The sequence below is a fragment of the Chiloscyllium punctatum genome, chromosome 25, assembly GCF_047496795.1.
Source record: "Chiloscyllium punctatum isolate Juve2018m chromosome 25, sChiPun1.3, whole genome shotgun sequence".
Classification (NCBI taxonomy): Eukaryota; Metazoa; Chordata; class Chondrichthyes; order Orectolobiformes; family Hemiscylliidae; genus Chiloscyllium; species Chiloscyllium punctatum.
In genome coordinates this window covers 16,719,238-16,733,077 of record NC_092763.1, presented here as the reverse complement: position 1 = coordinate 16,733,077, position 13,840 = coordinate 16,719,238, and the positions used below count along the sequence as shown (strand labels likewise).

Genomic DNA, 13,840 nt, shown 5'->3' with positions numbered 1-13,840 from the left:
AGACATTTATGAAACTAAAAAAAAATGAACTGCGTTTATGTAGCACTTCTCAACACCGCCAGACATCTCAAAGTCCTTGTGGGGACGAAGTCCTGCCTTCATGTCGAGAATATACTTTAGTGCAATAGTAGTGCCATAGAACACGACATCACTCGGAGCACATCTAACAACTTAAGACTCTGCATCTCTGAGGATCTATGGACTGTCAACAGCAGCAGTGTTGTACTCCACAATCTGACCTGGCATATCCCCAGCGATTCAACTGTTGTGTAATGGAGAATGCAGGGGGTGCATGCCAAGAGTAGCAACAGGCATACCTAAAAATGAGGGATTAACCTGGTGAAGCAATTAAAAGTATTTTGCATGGCAAATAGCATAAGCAAGTGAAAGAGCTAAGCAATCTCACAACTAATCGATCATATCTAAGTTCTTCAGTCCAGCCACATCCGGTCATGAAAGGTGATGGACACGCAAATCAACTCTCTGGAGGAGGTGGTTTCACAAATATCCCCATCCTCAATAGACTAGCCTAACAAATCAGTCCAAAAGATAAGGCTGAAAGCGTTTACAGCAATCTTCAGCCAGTGAGTAGATGATCCATCTTGGCCTCCTGTGGTGGTCACCAGCATCACAGATACCAGTCTTCAGTAAATAACTTGCTCAGTAATGCCCAGTTTGGGTTCTGCCAGTTCCATTCAGATCCTGACCTCATTGCAGTCTTGATTCAACCATGGACAAAAGAGCTGCATTTCAGAGGTGAGGTGAGAATGACCGATCTTGACATCAAGGCTGCATTTGACAGAGTATGGTATAAAGGAGCCCTAGCTGAACTGGAATTTGGTATCAAGGGCAAACTGTTTTGCTGCTTGCAGTTGAACCTGACAGGTACAGAGATAGTAGTGGTTGTTTGTTGTTCCATCTTCAGAACATATCTATTTGACTTTTGAAGGATCATGTATTAGACTCGACCATCTTCACCTGCTTTACTAATGACCTTCCCTCCATTGTTGCATCAAATGGGGATGTTTGCCATTGATTTCTTAATGTTCAGCACCATTCACGTCTCTTCAGATATTGAAGCAGCCGGTGTTCAAATGTAACAGGATCTGGACAATATCCAAACTTGGGCTGAAAAGTGGCAAATAACATTCCCATCATACAAATGCCAAGCAATGACCATCTCCAAAAAAAATCTAACTATCGACCCTTGCATTGTTCGTGGTGTTACCATCACTGAATCCCTCTTTATCAATGTCCTGGAGATTACCATTGACCAGAAACTTAATGGACCTGCTACATAACAACAGTGGCTACAAGAGCAGGGCAGAGGCTAGAATATTTCAGTGAGTAACTCATCCCCTGACTCCCCATACCTTGTCCACCATCTATGAAGCACAACTTGAGAATACACCCCACTTGCCTGGATGTGTGCAAGACCAACAGCACTCAAGAAGCTTGAGAGCATTTAGGGTAAAGTCCACTTGATTTGCACCATATCCACAAACATCCACTCCCTCTACTACTTATACTGAGTGTCAGTGGTGTGTACTATCTACAAGATGCACTGCAAAAATTCACCAAACATTCTTAGCACCTTCCAAACCTACAACCTCATCCATATAGAAAGTAAAGGCAACAGATACATGGGGACGTCATCACCTGCAAGTTCCCCTCCAAACCATTTACCATCCATTACTGTCACTGAATCCTGAAATTCTTCTCATAAGGGCATTGAATATCAAACTAGTTTGTGACCTCAGCAATTCAACAAGGAAGCTCACCACCACCTTCTGAAGGGCAACTAAGATTGGGCAATAAATACCGGCCCAGCTAATAAAGTTAATGTCTCATGAGTGAATTTAAAAATAAACTTCACATCAGTGCAGTACTTTATTTTAAGTTGTCATACAGGAACTGCAGCAGCTTTTACTACACACAGTGAACTCCACAAGCAATAGTAGGAAAGCGGATGAGGTCTCTGTTGAAAGTCTGATCAAAACATGGCATCTCTGACAGTATGGCAAACCCTCATCACTCAAGCATTGATTAAAATCTCCAGACCTTTCATCAGTGACAATTTAATTCTAAGTTGATACAGTTCTGTGCTGTAATTTTCCAATCTTCCTTTCTCCCCATTTAAGTTACTTTGGATTGACATCAGATATAAAGCACTCCATTAAATGGTTTCATAGTTTTACATTGAATGCAATTGATAATTGTTCATACTCTTATCTCTATACTCTTCCTTTATGATTATTTACTATTCTCGTTCTTGCCTTTTAGCCTAGCACATGAACCAACAAACACTTCACCTAAGGCAGACCTGAATATCTTACCGTCCTGTTCAGTTAGAGCTATTTCATCAAGAACAACTCCAGGTGAGAGTTTTGAATTTGCTCAGAATTGCGAAGTATTTTAAAATCACCATGTGATTGATTTGTACAGGAATTCAGTTATCTAAGTTGGCTACATAGCTGGTTTGTGTTAGAGCAATGCCAATAGCTTGGGTTCAATTCCCGCACCAACTGAGGTTACCATAAAGCACCTGCCTTTTTCAGCCTCTCCCCTCACCTAAAATGCGTGACCCTTGGGTTTAACTACTATCACTTATTTCTGTCGAATGAGAGAGCAGCCATTCGGTCTATGGTGACTTTATCTTTACCTTTTTAATTTGTATACTTCAATAGGCAAAAATTTGTTTTTTGGGCAAGATCAACTATGAACATTGTGCAACAGTAACAGTTCAATGGGAGTTTTAAAGTTTTTGGTTACTTTGTTGTTCTCCCATCTTAAAATACTGCACTGACATGGAGGGCAAGGAAGTAGACATGGGATCTAAAAACTGAAGCAGAAGTTTTTAAAACTCTGAATGGACTGAATGCCGTGTAACTGGAGGTTAATTAAAGTGGCGTAGAAGGTGGTGAGAATGAGGAAAAATAACCAATTAAATTTGGTTAAAGGAATTCAGTAAGCGCTTGCATATAAGTAATACAAGGAAATTAAACTGCGTAGTTCAAAAGTGGTGCTGATAGTAGTAGAGAAGAGGGGTAACTTCATGGGGAAAAAAATTATGAAAGTGCCATTACTTCCCAAAAAATTTCAGTTGCAATAAGTTCATAAGCCTTTACAAATGTTCAGTTATGTTTTGGACAAATATACTTTTGTTCTTTTAAAGCATTTATAGTCCCATTTTCTGCAGCTTTCACTGTCTTATTAAATCATCTGTAACACCTGGATTTAGTTGTCATTGAAGCCTCATTTCTTTTGTTTAACTTGGTTTATAGAATGAATTTGTCTGCAATAACAGTTACTGTGAAACATTTCTCAGCTGCGATGTAGTTTATAAAATCCTTACAATGTGGAAGCAGGCCATTAGGCCCAACAAGTCTGCACCAACCCTCTGAAGAGTATCCCACCCCAACCAATTCCTTTACATTTTCCCTGACTAATGTAACCTGAACACTGGGCAATTTAGCATAGCCAATTCACCTAACCTACCCGATCTATGGATTGTGGGAGGAGAGCGGAGCATCTGGAGGAAACCCATGCAGATAGTGGGAGAATGTGCAAACTCCACACAAGCCCAAGGCTGGAATTGAACCCAGGTCCCTGATGCTGAGAGAGAAATAGCATGTAACCATTATAATATTGAACCATTTCTAGTTTTATTTAAGATTTCCAGCATGTGCAGTGTTGTGCTTTTTTTTAAAAAAACTTAAACATTTGTTGCTTTTTTTTTTCTTCTGCTTCTTCTCCGAATCCAAATTCTCAATCTTTATTCAGTAGAGTTGTTGGAATGTCTTTATTAAGTGAAGAAAGCAGCTTGTCCATCAGCTTCTCATGGCAATTAGGGATGGGCAAAAAGTGCTGGCCCTGTCAGTAATAATCAGTACTATGTGAATGCATTTAAGATTTGATTGCATGCTAGAGTGAGACAGCAACTCTTAATTTACTGAACTCTGTGCTAGTCGTGTTAACATGAGTGAGGGGACTAGAGAGCAGATCAATCTTCAAAGACAGTGAAAATTCATCCAGAGGCAATTACATTTTACCTGCCAACTGAAAGTAAATTAGCTGCTTTTTGTATTTTAAAAAAATCTCTTGCCAGATTTTGTTCTCCCCAGAAGATGTTTATTCTTTTTGGTAAACATGATAGTGAAGTTATCTATTATTCTCCTCTTACATCTCATTGTGTGCAGCCGTTTTTTGGTGTATATGACTTCTGCATCTCTAGCAGGAATTGCGAGGCAAATTTAGATTTTTAAAAATGCTTTCCTTCCCCTCCTTCATTGAAACCAGGTATGGTGGTTTATGCCATTATATTATTAAATTTTATTTTCCAGTTTTGGAAACAGAAGTTCTTCCAGTATCACTGAATGATGAAGTTGAGTATCTACAGCTGTCACCATTCCCTGAATGTGAAGTACAGAATAGGAGTGGAATTGGTTCAGTGTCTGGATCTACTGGAGTAACAGGAAATGCCCCTATGCCTACAGGGCAAGGTAGTGACAAATAAATGTGTCTTGTAGTTCAGCAAGTATGTAAGTGCTGAAGTGTGGTGGTTAAAAATGAAAATCTTTCTGTGATGTCTATTCTTCTACACGTTTATTCACTCATTTGCACTTACAATTGATTTTGCCACTGATAGTACGTCATTTTAATGCAGGCATCCCAATTGAGACTTTCTTTTATGTTTTGCTGGTCCAAGGGTTAAATACATCCTGAGAATTTGCAGGAGACCATACACACAACTATAGCAGCGTGGAACCATCTTCAGATTTTTCAGCTCAATGTTATTTCACTTGTATGATATTTAATTTGGAGTTTATAAATGCTTCTGGTTTTTTTCCCTGGGTCTTTTTACTCACCCTTGTGTTGGCCCATGAAATGTTTTTGAAATTTTGTCTTTCTGTATTTGGTGCTGGGGCTGATTACTCCTGCTGTTCTTGTCATATCTACTGCTATTTGCACCTAGATGCTGGAAGGGCTTGAATATGGCATATATGAACTCCAGGATGCCCTGGCTACCAGGCATGACCTCAACATGTTTGTTGATCTCTGTGGCAACAGACTTTAGGTCACCATTGAGGTCTTTGAATCACTGCCTCAGGATTCTCTCAGTTTCACCCAGAATTTTAAAGGCAAACCAGAAATCATTTGTAGATTGCTTCCCAAAGTTTTTGAAGCCACAGCCTGCACGTTCAGAAGAAATATTTTCTTTATAATTTGGATTCATGACACACAGAACTCATAAGATGTTGCAATGTATCCTACAATATACTGGAATGAAGTCCACCATTCGTCACTGAATACACATTTAGCCAATGGATGACTTTTATCAAATCTTTGTTCATGAAGGATTATTCATAAGAATAACTAGAGTAAGTATGAAGCATGGAAAGTGACTCTGCATATAAGCAAGCCCTGTAACATAAAGTTCTAGAGTGGTATTAATCCTCCAGGTGCTTGCATTTTATCTGCCATTACTCTCTTATTCTTCTACATAGGATTTACATCTGAGAAACTACCATTTAGTCCAACTGTCTATGTTTGCATTCACATTCCACATGAAGTTTCTCCCACTTACTTTGTCTAACTATTAACATATTATTCTATTCCTTTCTCCCTCATGTACTTATCCAACTTTCCCTTAAAAGCATTTGAGGTATTTGCCTCAGCTACTTATGTGGTAGCTAGCTGTGAAATTGAACCACAGTCTCGATAAATTTCTCCATCTTGCTTTTATTCCCAGACTTAGGCTCTGCTGCAAGTGAAAATACTTTCTGTACATGTGCTGGACAGACTCCAACCCCCCTCAACCTTTTAAATTTAGCACAACCAAAACTCCGCTACTTGATTATGCTGTCCTTGGTCTTCTACTTGATCATGCTGACTTACATTTGGTCCTGATCCCCAGTGCCTCAAAATTAAAATGGGTATGCTTCTATTTAAATCGTTACGTAGTCTTACATTTGTCATCCTTTGTAACTTAATCCAGTTTACGTTCATTTTTCTGGCTTTGTTCTCTGTTCACCTTACCATTGAATCATTTTTCCTTCGGGTGTCTAAAGTACAGTGCTTTGGAATTTTCAGCAGGTCTGGCAATATCTTTGGAGAGAAATCAAAATTAATGTTTCATATCCAGTGACCCTTCTTCAGAACACCTTCAAGGGATTTGCTAAGATTTTTCAGCAGTTTTTGGTTTTGTTTCTGATTTCCACACCTGTAGTTCTTTTGGGTTTTTTTATGCTTCAGAACTCTCAATTTTTCAGCTTTTCCATCTTCCCCTCCTGCTTTCAAAACCCAAGTCTTTGAATAAATTTCTCATCATCCTTTCTTAATCGTTTCTCTGGTTCAGTGTCCTTTTAACGCCCTACCTCTGTTGTTCTTTTGACCATTTAAACCCCTCTAAATTGCAACTGATTATTTCTGCTTTGTTCAAAGTTAAATCAGTTAGAATTATTTGGAAGTCTTTTGAATATGTTCACGTGCAGGATTTGTCGTATGTATGTTATAACAATCACCTATTTTCTAAAAAAGCTAAATGGCTGATAGAAAATCAGACCCGACAGCTTGTTCTTCTGTTTTGATAAAGTTGTTTCATAGCTAATCTTAAATGTATGGTCAGTCCAAGTGTTAATGCCTAGTCTAAAATGAATGAGTCAATTCATACTATTCAAAGTAAGCTTCAGGATTTATTACTCAGATGCTGCATTCTGCAATAGTTGGCATCAGGTCTCTTCACAGAACTTGTGGATGTAACAGAGGAGTCTGGTCAGATGCACCAGACGCAAGGTAAAATCTCTAGAAGATTCAGCCTACAAGACTATTCTAAGCTGAAGTTAAAAGTGTGGCAAGTGTAAAAGCCAAGTAATTATCTTACATATGTTACAGCTCCAAATTTGTCTTCTCTTTCAGATCACTTTTCAAATGGTCCTTTAGTTAATGGTCATGGAATACGTACTTCTGCAAAGAGGAAGGCGATGAGTGATTCAGAGGAAAGTAGTTTAGAGAATCCAAACATGGGGGAGATGGACGGCATTGCACAATTAGGTAGCAATGCATCAGCTAAATCTGGCCCAGGGTCTGAAAGTGGGTCAGAGTCTGTTCCTGGATCAGATAAAGACCACATTGAAGGCGATCACGATTATAGCAAGGCTGTGAGAAGAAAAACAACAAGGAAAGGAAATATAAAAAGCAAAGTAGTAAGGAGGAGGAGGCGGAGGAGGAAACGCTTCAGATTTTCAATACCAGCGAATAAATATAAACGGGCAAAACTATTAGATGATTGGTTTGATGAAGACGAATTGTGTGTTGATCGATTGAATAAGTGCTCCACAATTAGAACTAGAAACCAAGGTAGAAGGACAGTTTTATACAATGATGACTCTGATGACGATGGCTTTGTCCCAGCTGGTGAACGTCTAAACCTTGGTATGTCAAGATCGGGAAGAATGCGACGAATGACAGAAAAGGCTAAGGCAAGTCATTTAATGGGATGGAGTCACTGATCATAAAAGCAGAGAACATTTCAAACTGAACTTATTACATTCGTACTGCAGGGATATGATATGCACAATACATTTATTAATTTATGCGATGGGGTTGGGGGGAGCTGGTGTGAAGGGAGCCTTTCTTTTGTTGTGGTGCTGATCTCATTATCAAAATGCACTTCAGTCTTCCAAACTTGCTTACCATCTGCAGAATCCAACCTCAAAGGCAGTGTAGCCTTAATATATTTAAAGATTTCTCTGAAGCCACTGATGCGCAAAGTCACCAACAGTTATGTAATAGGAAATACTCATCTATTTGCCGTAACACCTTGAACATAACCTGGGCAGTGTTCCTGATCTTTCGCTTTTGATATGTCGAACACAGAATTTGTTTCAATTCTAGCCATAACCTCTTACCATACAGTAATAAGCGTATCCAAGTTTTTTGCACAGTTCTTCCAGTCTCAGTGGCAGCTATTAAAGGTTTACAGTATGAATATAATTTACACTAATTATGATTATGACTTATTTGATCTGCACTGGCTTTTTTTCAAAAATCAGGATTGAATTGTAATATATGTTACATGTGTTAACTTGTTTTTATTTTGAAGTTGAATTTAACTTCACTGGTAGATTTTGTCTTCCAGTGATGGAAATAATGAGCAAATAATGATTGGTGCCTTTGTAATATGCTGAATTTAATTTAATTACTTGAGTGATAATGATAATGTTTTGCTTTAACTCTGTACAAGTTGAGGAATATGAATTTCAAGCATTCTGAAATGCTTTTCAAATGTTTACACCCTTCAACATTTAAAAATACCTGTATTTTGTGTTTTAGCTTTTATGAATTTGCTATTTTATTGGCTTTCAGGCCCATATTTTGTATGCCGTCCTCCTTCAGCAAAACAAAATACAGCAAGAATTGTTTCATTGCTGACAATGCTATTCTTTGCTTATCTTTGTAATGTAACATATCTGATTTAATGTCACTTGTCAGGAGGCAGACCTTGTAATGGTGAATGACCACATCTAGAGCATCAACCAACAAGAAAATCTTTATAGTTTTTCCAAGAACTTGGATATGACTTCAAACTGCTTTCCGTCAAGAAAAGATTCCTAAGTCACTGTATGCTTTGTCTGCATAGCAGTTCTAGAGTTCTAGTTTCCCTGTCTTTTTGTCTGTCTCTCTTTCCCTGTCAGTGTGTCTCTCTCTCTCTTTTATTCTCTCCACCTCCCCCCCCCCCCCACCCCCCAACCATCTGTCTGTCTGTCCCTCTATTTATTTCCCCCTCTTTCCTTTTTTTTTTTGCTCTTCTCTACATCCTGAGGTTAGTAAATCCACAATTAGAGTTTAAACTGTTGGAATTGGATTGAAAATTGGACTAATGCCTTTCAACAGTGAAGAAATGCTTTGGGCGGTCTTGAATCTGAAGTCTTATTCTCCCAAATAAAGTATTTTCTTCATTTGTAATGTAAATCTGCGCTTTAAAAATTATTTTTTACAAACTAAGTACACTTTAAAGCATTATCATATTTATTTATTTTATGGCTGGTTTCTGTTCACATTTGACTCATCATTTTCTGTTTGTATGTATGTGAGTACTGAGCTTGATACGTGAAATATCTTGTTTATTTAGAGAGAACCAGCTATATTATGTTAATGTTCTGTAGGGAGAAGAAAATGATTACATGATTTTCTGAGAAAATCATAATGTTATCAGTGTATGTGAATACACCTTAGCAAATTCTACTAATTGCTTTTTCCCTACCGTTTGCATATGACATTAGCTTGACAGAGGTGCTGTAAAATTGTTTAAATGATTTTTCATGCAAAGCATTTCACTAAAGTTGCTTGAGGAACAATAACTTATGCAATTAAAGGTTGTACGGGACAAATCTGTAGTCCTGTTTATTTTTCTACAGAATCTGTGCATTGTGCACATGGCTTCATTATTTTGTATACATTATACAAATCTTTATAAATCAATTTGTTTTTTGTAAAATGGCCTAATTATGTCCGCACAATCAAAGGTTCAGTCTTGAGGAGTACATTTTAAAAATGTATATTGCTCACAGCAAGTGTTGAATTGCAACTCTAGTGAAATGCCTTATTAATTATTCTCCAAAGATTTGATGGTAGGAAGGTACTTTGAGTTTGTGTGTGTGTGTGTGTGGTCGCGCGTGTGTAACCTTTCCTGTCTATAAGATCATGCAGCATATTTCTTTTCTAATCTGTGAAGAAAACATTGTATTAACTTCTTTCAGTCCTTGCTGCCAATTTGAGCCAAAATCTCCAGGTAGGTGATTTACACATGGACCAGATTGCAACAGTAAATTGACTTTCAGGGGACATGATTTCATCAAATTGTTAATTTTGGTGGCAGTCTCTATTTATAAATGTACCCATATAAATATATTTTAAGAAGTCAGCATTTCAGGGATTTTTCTTGCCTTTTGGGCAGACCAAATGTAATGTTGATATGCAATGATTTACTGTGAGTTACAGTTGACCATTTTTATACTGTAAAAAGTGTAAATATGTAAGCTTTTGTTTATAAAATAGTTATTACACTTATATTCACAATGGTGTGAGTTCTTATTTGTTGAATGAATTGTTTTTCCCAAAACTACCATTAGTTGTGTTCCTATTTTCCTGTTGCTGATGTTTTATGGGATTGTATTCATTTTACACTCTTCGTCTCTACTTCTACTACCTCCATTTCTTAAAATGCATGGATTTCAAAATCTTTGGCTTGAATATGTATAGCAGTACACCTGTAAATGGTAGTTAGGTCAAGGGGAAGGAGATATTAACAAATGATTTGTAGGTCCAGTATTGACCAGGGTCGGGAGTGGATGTGGGTGTCGGTGGTTGGTTGATGGTTGTCTTCCAACCCTCAATCCTGAGAGCATTCTCATGTCTGACAGCTCAAGGAGAGATGTTCTGTGTCTACTGTCTGCTACCCAAACCTGGACGAACCTCTGTTAGCTGTCATTTGGCCACTGTTAAATCTGAAGAGGTTACCAGCCTCTTTAAATATTTAAATTGCTTACCTGGCTTCCTGAAATGGTTGACTGCCTGTCCATTGTGCCATCTGTCAAAAGTGGAACCAGGGCTGCTGTTCTTTTATCATGTGCCTACCGTCTCACTGAGCCTATTCCCTTGACCCATCTTCAGAACCTCCATTTAAAAAGTCTACTTATTTCAGCCATATTATTGGTCACGTTGGAATTGTCTCTTTGCTGTGGGACATTCTACTTCAACAGTGCAGTCGAAAAGCAAATTAATAATTGATCCAAAAACCTTTTTAACTTTTGCTTCCTGCAAATATGAAGGCATTAAAATGAAACTGATCACATTGTATGTTCTAAAAGATTTGCAGCTTTTTAAGTCAAAATGGAAATTAGATCAATATTTCATTCTGACTTGACATTTGCATAGCACTCAAGCTGTCTTCAAATGTAATAACATCGATTAGATGTTTTCATTTTTTTTTTGCAGTTAGTGACATGAGCTGATCTCTACTTTCTGAAAACTAATTGAAAATTAGTGTTCTGATCCCTGTGAAGACCAATACCTTATTTTAAAGAAATGCATGCTTTCAGTAATCAAAAATATCTCTGATTTCAATTTTAAAATCTTACTGTAAAAACAAAAATAAAGCAGTATTTGCTCACCATGATTTTAGTAGAGAACATATACTCTAAATTACAGACAGAAAGCCAATTAACTTTAAAAACACCTGAAACTCCCCTCTTTTGGTTATATTTCACTGTCATTTAAAATAGACAGTGAATTTAATAGACATTTAATAGACACTTGTTCTGTAGGTGCAAGTCCAAGATGATTCTTTGCTCCAAGGAGTTTGCTTCTTTTCCTTTCCAGTCAAGTAGCAGCCATGCAGCTCCGAGGCAATGGCATTTTGCCCTTGGTTTATTTAGTCAGTGTGTGAGCTCATATCAGCATTCTGCATGGTGAACAATAAATATTTCTGATTCTGTCCCTGCTCTGCCTCTTCTAGCCCTGGCCTCCAGTTAAATTGTAAACCCACAAATCCATATGTCTGTAGCCAAACCTCTACCCCTTCCTTAAAGTTGCCACACTAAGTTAAGAGACAAGACTTATATCACACATTATTGGTGGTGGAGGGGAAAAGCCCTCCGTTTTGGCACCAGTCCAGATCGGGTTAAGTCAAAATATTTTTTGACTCCATGCAAGTCCTTGCCACTTATGTGAGGTTGTGTGTATGCGTGCTCAGACTTACGCACCAATTCTCAGTTTTCATTGACAGGTTTACGATTTCATCCTCCTTATGGTGTTTTACCTCTTTTTCATTTCAATGGAATTAACAGAAAAAGGTGAGGGAGAGCAGCTACTTGGAATTTTCTTTTGTTACTTCCATACAGAAAGGCATGATGGGTGCTAGCTTTTTAAAGGCTAGATGTTTCTGCTGTATTGCTCTTAGCCAAAGCTTGTAGCCACCTGTTCAGCAGCCAATCAAATGTTTGTTACTGTGCTGAACCCACAATAGGTCAGGATGAAAAACCAGAAACCACAGAGTGCGCACAAGCAGCGCTGTTCTATCTGGAATGCTCTATCACTGCTTGAATAAGCCATCATTGCAGCTACACCTCTCTACACAAATTAAAGCTGGCCAAGAAGTAACAAAGAGGATTGATGAGGGCTGAGCGGTGGATGTGATATATATGGACTTCAGTAAGGCATTCAACAAGGTTCCTCATGGGAGACTGGTTAGCAAAGTTAGATTTTGTGGAATACAGGGACAATGAGCCATTTAGATACAGAACTGGTTCGAAGGTAGAAGGCAGGGTGGTGGTGGTGTGGGCTGCTTTTCAGACTGGAGGCCTGTGACTGATGGTGTACCATAAGGGTCCTCTACTTTTCATCATTTATATAAAAGATTTGGATGTGAACATAGGAGATATAGTTACTAAGTTTGCAAATGACACCAAAATTGGAGGTGAAGTGGACATCCTCAATGGGATCTTGATCAGGTGTTACCAATGGGCTGAGGAGTGGCAAATGGAAATAAATGTGAGGGGGGAGTGTTGCTGAGCAAAGTGCAGATGCATAGTTTCTTGAAAGTAGAGTTGCAGCTAGATAGGATAGAGAAGAAGGCATTTGGTATGCTTTCCTTTATTGGTCAAGAGTATTGAGTATAGGAATTGGGAGGTCATGTGGCTATACAGCACATTGGTTAGGCCAGTTTTGGAATGTTGCGTGCAGTTCTGGTCTCCCTCCTGTAGGAAGGATGTTGTGAAACTTGAAAGGGTTCAGAAAAGATTTACAGGAATGTTGCCAGGGTTGGAGGATTTGAGTGAGAGGGGAGAGGCAGAATAGGCTGGGGGCTGTTTTTCCTGAAGTGTTGGAGGCTGAGGGGTGACCTCACAGAGGTTTATAAAATCATGAGGGGCATGGATAGGATAAATAGACAAATTCCTTTCCCTGGGGTGGAGGAGTCCAAACTAGAGAGCATAGGTATAGGGTGAGATGGGAAAGATATAAAAGGGACCTAAGGGGCAACCTTTTCATGCAGAGGGTGGTATGTGTATGGAATGAGCTGCCAGAGGAAGTGGTTGAGGCTGGTATAATTACAACATTTAAAAGGCATCTGGATGGGTATATGAATAGGAAGGGCATAGAGGTATATGAGCACGTGCTGGCAAATGGGATTAGATTAGGTTAGGATATCTGGTCGGCATGGACAAGTTGGATCGAAGGGTCTATTTGTGTTCTGTACATCTCTGTGACTCTAAAACCATAAGCCATCCTTTTTGTAAAGAAATAAATTCTCATTAAACAGTTTTTTTTTCTGGTTGTGTGAAACCAGAGAAAATGCTGATTACAATGTGTGGTAGACATAATTTGCTCCGAATGCACAGATCCCCATCTTTCGTTTTGGATACTGAAGAATTATATGCCATGCTGATTCACCAGAATTGCAGCTTGGTTTAAAAGTTTAAATTATGAATAATGGGTTGCATAAACTCATATTACTTTCAGAGTGGAAAACTGAAGATCAATCTGAAAAAGGTACCTAAAATGTTAAAAGTTGGGTGGAGAAATGCTTTCTTTTGGGTAATTAAGAATATGGGGACATGATTTTGTTGTACTCTGACCTACTCTGGAGGGAAGTGGAGGTGGACTCTTTCCCTCTTTTCTCCTACACCTCCTCTACACCACGCATGCTAACACAAAAAAATGGAAATCCAGGACTATTCACAAAGAGCAGTGGATACTGGAACAAAAGCAACTTTGAAAGCAGAGCAACAGATTTGCTTTAGATATTTTAGTTATCTAGGGAGCTGGAACAGCAGGAGGC

At 38.5% G+C, this 13,840-nt stretch overlaps 1 protein-coding gene across 1 annotated transcript in view; it reads left to right on the top strand.

The window, feature by feature from the left end:
- Nucleotides 1-10,073, top strand: part of brwd3 (bromodomain and WD repeat domain containing 3) — a 107,170-nt gene extending 97,097 nt beyond the window's left edge. The window contains exons 38-41 of the mRNA XM_072594748.1: nt 2,284-2,378; nt 4,344-4,502; nt 6,919-7,481; nt 8,494-10,073. Coding sequence (XP_072450849.1) covers nt 2,284-2,378; nt 4,344-4,502; nt 6,919-7,481; nt 8,494-8,529 — 853 coding nt within the window. The 3' untranslated portion in view covers nt 8,530-10,073. The remainder of the gene's footprint in view (nt 1-2,283; nt 2,379-4,343; nt 4,503-6,918; nt 7,482-8,493) is intronic.
- The last annotated feature ends 3,767 nt before the right edge of the window (nt 10,074-13,840 follow it).